Genomic DNA, 10,219 nt, shown 5'->3' with positions numbered 1-10,219 from the left:
ATAGACATTTTCCAATTTAAGAGTTCAGGGCTCAGACCCAATACTCAACACATACGCGTTGTTAAACCCTGTTAACAACAACAACAAAAAGATTGTTGTTTCCAACGACTGATACCGTATCTGTGCTAATAAATTTTGTTGTTCTATAATCATTCTATAATCATTCTATAATCACAATAGGTATCATCCTACCAATCAATTATATCCATGGCAGGCAAAAAATAATAATAATTCAGGCCTGAGATTTTAATACTAGCTTCTTTGCAAGGAATGGGAGCCTACATTTATTTTTTATATTTAGGCAACTACATATATGCTGTCAGCATTTACAAAGTGTCACTGAATTCCCCCCCCCCCCCTCAGTAAACTCAATGGATGAATTCAGTGGTTTGTTCCTTTTCTTTTTGCTCCACCCGTTGATTTTTAGGTACAATACTGTCGATATTTCATGTTTAATATTATTTGTACAGTATATGTAAACTTTCTGAAAAGTGCAATAACTTACTTCACGGGCAATTTATAGCCATGTAATCTTGTTGCTGATTAACCAAGGTTCAAAGAACCAGCCAGTATGAATTTTGAAAACTTTGGCGGGCATTACTCACTATCACTACTAGCAGCAGCGGGCAAAAAGGGAACAAGAGCTGAAATTTCAAACACGAAACCCATACCACGGCTTGTTTTCATCCTGGCTTGTCTTAAGGCGCTATAGAAGTCTGGTTCCACCTGGCATTAAGACATATTGGGTTTGGCACATTGTGTGAACTCACTTGCTGGGACTTAGCAGAGTAAGCCATTGTTATGTGGCACACCCTTTGCCGCCAAGCATCCAAAATTATACACTGCACATACACATTCTCTCCTTCTCCCTCCCTCCTCCTCTCTCTCCTTCCTTCTCTTTCTTTCTTTTCCCCCTTTGTCTTCTTCCCTCTTTCTTTCCTTCTCTTACACAAAACACAATTCCACCTTTTTTGCCAAATTATACAGTGCACATTCATATTCTCTCTCTCTCCTTCCCTTTCTCTCCTTCTCTCTCCTTCCCCCTTTTCCTCTATTTCCCTCTTTCTCTCTCCTCTCTCACACACAATTCCTTTTTTGCCAAAATTATAGTGTGCATTCATTTCTTCTTCTTCTTCTTCTTCTTCTTCTTCTTCTTCTTCTTCTTCTTCTTCTTCTTCTTCTCTCTCTCTCTCTTACACACAAAGCACACAATTCCACTTTTGCCAAAATTATAGAGTGCACATTCATATTCTCTCTCCCCTTCCTTCTTTAGGTATTTTTTTTAGGTATTTATTATACATTTATAGGCCGCCCTTTTCCCTGAGGGGACTCAGGGCGGCTTACAATAAAAGGGGAAAGGGAGTGTAGGACAAATACAAAAAGAAGTGTGAACGAGAATAAATTAAACAGTAAAACACAACATTCACTCGACATTCGGGAGGGGCGAAAGTAAAAACTTATCCCCAGGCCTGACGGGCTAGCCAGATCTTGAGGGCTGTGCGTAAGGCCTGGACGGTGGTGAGGGTACGAATCTCCACGGGGAGATTATTCCATAGCGTCGGAGCCGCAACAGAGAAGGCTCTCCTCCGAGTAGTCGCCAGTCGGCACTGACTGGCGGATGGAATACGGAGGAGGCCAGCTCTATGCGATCTGATGGGACGCAGGGAGGTAATTGGCAGAAGGCGGTCTCTCAAATAGCCAGATCCACTAGCATGGAGTGCTTTATGGGTGGTGAGTAGGACCTTGAAGTGCACCCTCGACAGGTAGCCAGCGCAGCTCACGGAGGATCGGTGTTATGTGGGCGAACCGTGGTGCGCCCACGATCACTCGCGCGGCCGCATTCTGGACTAGCTGAAGTCTCCGGGTGCTCTTCAAGGGCAGCCCCATGTAGAGCACGTTGCAGTATTCCAGCCTAGAGATCACTTTCTCTCCTTTTCGCTCTCCTTCCCTCCTCTCTCCTTCTCTCTCACAAACAAAACACAATTCCTTTTTTGCCAAAATTGTACAGTGCACATTTGTATTCTCTCTCTCCTCCCCTTTCTCTTTCCTCTCCTTCCCTCTTTCTCTCTCCTCTTTCTCACACACAAAACACAATTCCTTTTTTTGACAAAATTCTACAGTGCACGTTCATATTTTCTCTCCTTCCCCCCTCTCTCTCTCCTTCCCTTTCTCTCTCCCCTCTCACATACAAAGCACACAATTCCACCTTTTTCCGCCTATAATCTGCTCGCTTTTTTCTCACATCGAATTTGCACGACTTGCCAAGAGAGCTTCGCGCCCCCCCGCCCCCCCCCCCCCGTCCGCTCACGGCACCAAATTCGATTTCATTTCCTTTCGGGACGTTTTGTGTTTTTTATTTTTGTTTTTAGCGGCGGTTCGGCTGGCCCGAACCCAGCCACTCCTGCCGATTCCCCCGAGCTCGGCAATCCCCTGCGACCGCCTGGTTGCAAATGTACAACTCCTTAAGAGGGGACGACTTTTTGCCTCCGAGGTTGCTCGCCCAAGTGCTATTGTGTTGCAATTGCGTGCTTGAAATACAAAACCTGTTTGCAAACGGGTTGAACAATAAACAACCTACGGTCTTCCTATATAGAGAGCCGGAGTCTTCAACCTTGGCCACTTTTAAGACTTGTGGACTTCAACTCCCAGAATTCCTCAAGCTGGCTGAGGAATTCTGGGAGTTGAAGTCCACAAGTCTTCCCCCCCCCCCATCACGTTTTTTTATATTCTTTATACATATCGATGTGTGAATGATGTGGTAACTGGGCAACATACATTTCAGTACACATAAACATAGTCTTATTATTTCTAAATATTGTATTTCATTTCCATTATTCCGTATTATTTAAACATGCCTTTTACGATCACCTTTCATTTCTGAACCATCTTTCTGCCCTTTTGTATATCTTAACCTATTAATATATGATGATGATGATTATCCCCCACTATTTTCTATCCCTATTTTAACTCCCCCCCCTCCTTTTCATTTCGCTGCAATATCCAAAGACGTGTTTTGCACCTATTTTCTTGCTCAGATTTCCTTAGCGAAACCCAAGTTCCATCCTTCTTCCACGACTCAATATCACCATGGACAGTTTTAGTCCACAAGTCTTTAAAAGTTGCCAAGGTTGGAGAACCCCCCCCCCCCCCCCGCGTCTCTTTCTATAGAAGGACGAACGGGAGACTCCCGCTTCCCGTGAGCTCAACCTCCTTGACTACATATCCTTTTAGGAGCCCATGCCCTTGAGCACCCGCGCATGCGCCCTGGGTAACGACCAGGAAGGAGGAAGCGAGAGAGGGGGAAAAAAAAACCGAGCGCAAAAGCCGAGCGCGCTCGGCTACTCCTTCCCTTCTTCCTCCTCCTTCCCTCCCTCCCTCCCTCGAGCTCGCCGCCTCTTCGGGCAGCCCAGTTCAGTTTCCTCCGCTCTTTTCCTTCCCCGCGTTGTAAAAGAGGGGAGAGGGGGAAGCACAGACACACACACAAAATCCAACACGGGCGCAGCCACCCCCCGCGGCGCAACACTGTTGCCGCAACGTTCGATCGAACCCCGCCGCGTTCCATCCAGCGAGGCAACGTTCCATTTCTCCCCCTCCCGCCCCGCCCCGGATCGTCGCAACGTTCTATCCCCTCCCCCTCCCGCTCCGCTGTTGTTGCAACGTTCCACCCGCCGCCCGCCGACGTTCCAAAGCAGGCCGCGGACGTTCCATCGGGCGGAGAGAGAGAGAGAGAAAGAGGGAGCTGCGCCTTGCCGAGCCCGTCGTCCTTCCTCCTCCTCCTCCTCCCTGCCGCGGCTTTCCCACGCTTCCCCCCCTCACGTGTCCCGGGCTCCCAGCTGGGGAAAGAAGGAAGGAGGGAGGGAGAAAGAGAGAGAGAGAGAGAGAAGCGCTCTCGCTGCTCGCTCTTTCCTTCTCACATGACCCGAGTGTTTGTCCCCGTGATCAGCGCCTCGGCTCCCGTGTCTCCTCCGCGTCCCCTCTACCTCCATCCGGCGTGAGATTTAAAAACTCGTCCCCTCCTTCTCCTGCTTCCCTTCCCCCCCACCCGTCCCTTTTGGGGGCTCCCCCTCCCTCCCCTCTTCCCCCCCCTTCCCCTTCCCCTCTCCCCCCCCCCTCCATGGACATGCTGGAACCCGGTCTGGATACAGCCACCGCCTCCGCTGCTTCCAGGTAAGGGCAGGAGAAACCCCCCCCCCTCCATAAGGCCCCCACCCCTGATTGGGTTCCTTGTCTTCCGCGGGCTTTCCGGCCTCTCGGGCCTACGGAGAGATGGGGGAGGGGAGGGAGAGAGAGTGAGAAGGGAGATCCAGCGACGATCCACCGCCTCGCCTGCTTCTGCGGTGGAGGAGGAGGTGGCGGCGGCGGCGGCGGCGATCGGGGAGGGTGGGGAGAACAAAATGGACGATACGGCAGACGGTCCTCTCTTTCTGCCCCTGGGGGAGAGAAAAGGGACGCTTCCGACGAAAGAAGGGGGGTCGTAGAGCTGCCAGGTTGGGGGGTGGGGGAACCAAGCGGGATCTCTTAACGCCGGGAGGGAGGGGGGGTTCCAACTTATGCTGGCCGAGGTGGGATTGATTGATTGTATTTGTATTTATTTCGTTTTGTCACTCAATGTGCAGGATGACAGGAGTAAGAATCCAGGAAATGGGTCCAAGTAAATGGGGACAGTAGGACAGGGAGGTTAGGCACCCTGGGGCACTTATGCATGCCTCTTGGCTTTCCGGGGAGGGGGTCTGCTTGGACGGACTACAACTCCCACCCTTCCCAGTGGCTGGCTTCGGAGGGCTGGGGGTCTGCGTTGGCCAAAGGGTGAGCTGGGAAAAGACTGGGGGGAGAACGAGGGTGGGATTTCCCTTCTTGTTGCCCCCCCCCCCAATCGGTCCCAGATAGGAAATGTTTGGGGCAATCCGGAAAGGAAGAAGAAAGGGGGGGGGGGGGCGGCCGTAGGTTTGGGTGTCCGGTGTTGGCTGTCACACTGAAAAAGGGCAGCCAGGCAGAGATTGGTTGGCTGGCATCAAAGAGGGTGGGAGGGGTGTGTGTGGAAGGACAGCCCTACACCCAGATCCCTGCTGTCAAACAGGGATGGGAAGTCGTCAGGGTGAAGGGGGGGGGGACAACAAGAGGAATTTAAAACAGTGGTCCCCAACCGGGAGCCCGTGAACCATTGGTGGTTCGTGAGAAAATTCAAGTGGTCTGCAGAAAAATTATTTGCATTTTTTATAGTGCACTAAATACTATTTATCTTTTTTTTTAATGCATATTAGAGGATTTAAAACCATGACTTTAGTGTGGTCCCCGAGGGCCGAAAGGGTGGCGACCCCTGGCTTTAAAACACACCCGGGTTCTAGATTCGGGTCAGGGATTCGTGTTCTCGTGTCTATGGAGGTTCTCGGCCATCCAGGTCGTGGTTATCCCAAAGGTGATTTTTTTCAGGAGGCAACTGGACTTCCTTGTTTCTTTTCTTTTGAAGACCTTTTCGCTTCTCATCCAAGAAGCTTCTTCAGCTCTGATTGGATGGTGGTGAGGAATGGAAGGGTGGAATTGGATGGTGGTGAGGAATGGAAGGGATGCAAATGCCTAGCTGATACTTCAGCTAGGCATTTGCATCCTTTTAGAGCAGTGTTTCTCAACCTTGGTGACTTTAAGTCCTGTGGACTTCAACTCCCAGAATTCCCCAGCCAGCACAGCTGGCTGGGGGATTCTGGGAGTTGAAGTCCACAGGACTTAAAGTCACCAAGGTTGAGAAACACTGTTTTAGAGGGTGGTTGAATCACCTCAGGTGACCCTGAAGAGGACACAGATAAACCTGTACCTGCTTCCACGGCCCTCTAAAAGGATGCAAACGACCAGCTGCCTGCAAGGAATATAAATCCTTCCATTCCCCACTCTCCTGTCTGAACTGAGGAAGCTTCTTGGATAAGAAGCGAAAGGTTTTCAAAAGAAAAATAAAAGTTGCCTCCTGAAAAAGCACTTTGGTGCTATCCGTGGTTTCATCTGGCCTACCTTGTGGGGTTGTTAGGCAGATCTCCTCCCTTTCAGGTAGGGGCTGTTTGTCAGAAGGGCACATGGTTGCAGAAAGGCAGGCAGTCCAGGTGGGAGTGGTGTGGGGGGGAAGCAGCATGAAACTCTGAACATGGAAGGAGTGAGATGTGGGCTGAGTGCGGATCAGGCAATGTTTTTCTCTCTGGGTGTCTTCTTCGCCCTCAAAATGCAACCTAGCTGGCTTGCACAATACACTTAATCTTAGTTTTGGTTCAGATTGTTCACCCAGATCTGGGACAGAGAATAATTCTCACATCCACACAGCAGTGCTGACAGAGCAGTGCGCGGGCCAGGTGACGCGCCTTTCCGGCAAACAATCACACTTCTTAAGATTTATATTCTGCTTTTCACTCAGCATCTCCAAGCCAGCTGTGTAGTGTTTTCATCTATTTCTCTTCCTCCCTGCCCCCCCATCCCCTCCCCCACCATCAAGTTTCTGCGGTAGAAAATTTTTTATTTTCCATTTTTCATAGCATATAATCGCATGTATACTAATTACATAGTCAATATCGTGTTGTATTATTAAGTAATTGCATCAATTCATCTTACCATCAACTACCAAAGAAAGAAAGAAAGAAAGAAAGAAAGAAAGAAAGAAAGAAAGAAAGAAAGAAAGAAAGAAAGAAAGAAAGAAACCAGTTATTGGCTCTTCTGCTTTCCATACACCATATTTATATCTTATACGACACTTTTTTCCCCCTCTCTCCTTCCCCTTTCTACATCCTTTCCTCCCTCCATCATTTTCTACTCTACTTCCCCTTCCTTTCTCCTTCTCCTCTCTCCCCTTACTACTCCTCCTTGTACACCTCATCTTCCCCCCTACCCCTCTCTCCTGTCCCTCCCTTCCTATCTTTCTTCTCTCCTCTGCTTCCCACTCTTCCTCTAATTCACTTGGTGTATTTCAGCTTCAGACCAAACTCCCTTTTGGGTTGGTGGTATTTATAATTCCATTTCAATATACATAAAAAAGAAAAAATAGCAGTGTACATGTACAATCACAATTCCTTAAAGTCCAACAACCCCTCTTCCAACTTAGTAAACTCCGCTCCCTCCCCCCCCAACCTTCCCCCCCCCCCGACTTCCCAGAACCAATACAAGGTATAAATCTTTAACAAATACAGTTTAAAATATACTTAAAGAGAAAGTAGAAAATTAATAACGTCTTTAAATTGAGCTTAGCTCCCACCATCAAGTTTCTGGATGCTATCATAAAAAGAGGACTTAGCTTGGGATAGCAATAGCAGTTAGACTTATATGCCGCTTCATAGGGCTTTCAGCCCTCTCGAAGCGGTTTACAGAGTCAGCATATCACCCCCACAGTCTGGGTCCGCATTTCACCCACCTCGGAAGGATGGAAGGCTGAGTCAACCTTGAGCCGGTGAGATTAGAACCACTGAACTGCAGATAACAGTCAGCTGAAGTGGCCTGCAGTACTGCACCCTAACCACTGCGCCACCTTGGCTCTGGCCGAAAGGGCCCAGCAGAGATTAAACTACCTGGGACTTCTCAGGAAACAACAACTGAATGAAAAACTGCTGATGACCTTCTAACCAATGAGTATTTTAACTCATTGCACCTGTGTATGGTTTGCCAATTGCACAGGGGCAGATAGGACAGCGCTCCAGAGGGTCAGCCTCATTGCCCAGAGGATCATTGGTTGCCCCTCTCCCCTCTTTGGAAGAGCTTTTTAGCTTCCGCTGCCTTAAGAAAGTTCAAAACATTCTTAAAGATTCATCTCATCCTGGGCACTTTTTTTTGAACTATTACCATCTGGCAGACGGTACAGGGCAATAAAAACAAGGACAGATAGGCTGAAAAAACCCAGCTATCCCAGGGCAGTAACTATATTGAATTCTACTGCATAGTGCAAAATTAATGCAATAGCAGGGTTTTTCAATCCAGTTGTCTAGAATGTGCAGGGTGTGTGTTTGTATTTTGTTTTTATAGTTACAATGTACACTGAGGATGGCATTTCATTTACGTGCAGGAAGTGCAATGGCAATAAAGTAAACTAAACTAAACTAAACAGCAATTCCATGTGGTTGGCTGGGTTGAGACCGTGGCTGAGCCCTGGATCTCTCCTTCGCCTAGTCCCAGTATTTTAACTACTACGCCCCACTGCCTTTTTCAGCCACTACTGTATCGTGCCAAAGCAGAATAAAGTGATTGTGCCAGAATCAGGCAGGCTGTTCAAAATTCCTTGGAGGGGAATGAGTATGCTGAAATGCTAAATAATTCAGCCTTGATATTTTATAGACTTGCTTCATCATTAAAGCGGTTAGAAATTGTAGGAACGTCAGCCAGTGTGTGGCTTAGTCTTCTTCTGATAGTCTGTAGAGCTTCTCAGTCATCTGGGTCAGGGTTGTCCCAAAACCTTTTCAGGAGACAATTGGACTTTCTTGGTTTTTGATTTGAAGATGTTTCGCTTCTCATCCAGAAAGCTTCTTCAGCTTTGACAGGATAGTGGGGAGTGGAAGGAGATAGGTAGGTAGGTATGTAGGTAGGTAGATGGTAGGTAGGTAGGTAGGAAGTTAGGAAGGAAGGAAGGAAGGAAGGAAGGAAGGAAGGAAGGAAGGAAGGAAGGAAGATAGATAGATAGATAGATAGATAGATAGATAGATAGATAGATAGATAGATAGATAGATAGATAGATAGATGATAGGTAGGTAGGTAGGTACGTATGTAGATTTGTATTGCATTTTTGCTGATAATGGTTTTTCTGCCTGGAAGGCTCTTGGAGTGAGGTGAAAGGCAAAAGGGAAGCAGTATGCTCCCTCCCATATTTGGGCATACCAGGTGCTTTGACAAAACACTTACCATATGTTTCAGAGTATAAGACACACTGGAGTATAAGACGCACCAAAGTTTTGAAGAGGCAAATGTGTGTGTGTGTGTATGTATGTATATATACATGTGTATGTATGTGTATGTATGTATGTATGTATGGCTATATATATGCTGGTCTTGTATTTGGGTCTTTTCCTATGTAAGATTGAGATTGTCTTGGCAATAATTAATCAAAGATTGTCAATTTTTACATGGGAAAAAACCCAAATACAACAAGACCAGCATACCTACGCCTGTGAAAATCTACGAAAACGTGTGTGTGTGTGTGTGTGTGTGTGTGTGATATACTTCTGATAGACACCCCTCAAAGAGACCAGTAAAGAATTTTTCCGGCTAGTAACTTGGGGGACCAACCTGGCTAAGCTTAAAAAAATTTAGCAAGTGGTTCTCTGCCTGGTTGCAGGGTGGGCATGGCCTCGTCAGCCTCCTGCACCAGGGTACGGGGTGTGTTTTTGCCCTCCCCGAGCTCCAGAGGCTTCCCTCGAGCCTCCTGGGAGGGCGAAAATGCCCCCCCCCCCGGGTCTGGGGAGGATGGAAATGCCCCATTTCCGGTAGGCCCATTTTTTGCCCTCCCCGAGCTTCCGGGCACGCCCTGCACTTACCTGCATTCAAACGGGTTGCATGGGGACTCCTGGGAGGGGCGGGGCCAGCCAGGAATGGGATTTGGGGGATTCTCTGAACTGCACAGAATCTTAGCTAGTGGTTCTCCTCAACCCCTGCGAAACCCCAGCAACTCACCCCTGGAAACCCCAAAGCTCAAGAGTATGAAATTCTGTGCCGCATGCTTTCTCTATGGACCAGGGATGTGCAGGCAGGGGAGCACAGCCTCACCACTGTCAATTATGAAAAGGAAAACAATGTAAACAGGAAAAGGCGCCCTCTACTATGAGGCAGGAGAACTGCATGCGTCATCTAATCTGACTTTTTAGGCACCTGAGCAGAGTTAAGCGAGGGTTAAAAGCCTAAAAAATCCCGAGGTAGTTGAGGCACGCAGTTCTCCTGCCTCATAGTAGAGGGCACATTTTTAGAGGCTTCAACTCTTCAACTAAGAGCCGAGGTGGCGCAGTGGTTAGGGTGCAGTACTGCAGGCCATTTCAGCTGACTGTTATCTGCAGTTCAGCGGTTCTAATCTCACCGGCTCAAGGTTGACTCAGCCTTCCATCCTTCCGAGGTGGGTGAAATGAGGACCCAGACTGTGGGGGTGATATGCTGACTCTGTAAACCGCTTCGAGAGGGCTGAAAGCCCTAGGAAGCGGTATATAAGTCTAACTGCTATTGCTATTGCTATCAACTCTGCCATTCTGTTTAAAGCTGCAGCGTCACGCTCACTCTT

At 48.1% G+C, this 10,219-nt stretch overlaps 1 protein-coding gene across 1 annotated transcript in view; it reads left to right on the top strand.

Moving 5' to 3' along the window:
- The first annotated feature begins 3,623 nt into the window (after nt 1-3,623).
- USF2 (upstream transcription factor 2, c-fos interacting) overlaps nt 3,624-10,219 on the top strand; it is a 34,244-nt gene continuing 27,648 nt past the window's right edge. Inside the window, exon 1 of the mRNA XM_032228061.1 lies at nt 3,624-4,167. Within this exon, the coding sequence (XP_032083952.1) occupies nt 4,115-4,167 (53 nt within the window). The 5' untranslated portion in view covers nt 3,624-4,114. The remainder of the gene's footprint in view (nt 4,168-10,219) is intronic.

This window comes from Thamnophis elegans, chromosome 12, assembly GCF_009769535.1.
Source record: "Thamnophis elegans isolate rThaEle1 chromosome 12, rThaEle1.pri, whole genome shotgun sequence".
In the NCBI taxonomy this organism is placed as follows: domain Eukaryota; kingdom Metazoa; phylum Chordata; class Lepidosauria; order Squamata; family Colubridae; genus Thamnophis; species Thamnophis elegans.
The sequence above is the reverse complement of the archived record's forward strand: the minus strand, read 5'-3'. Positions and strand labels throughout refer to the sequence as shown.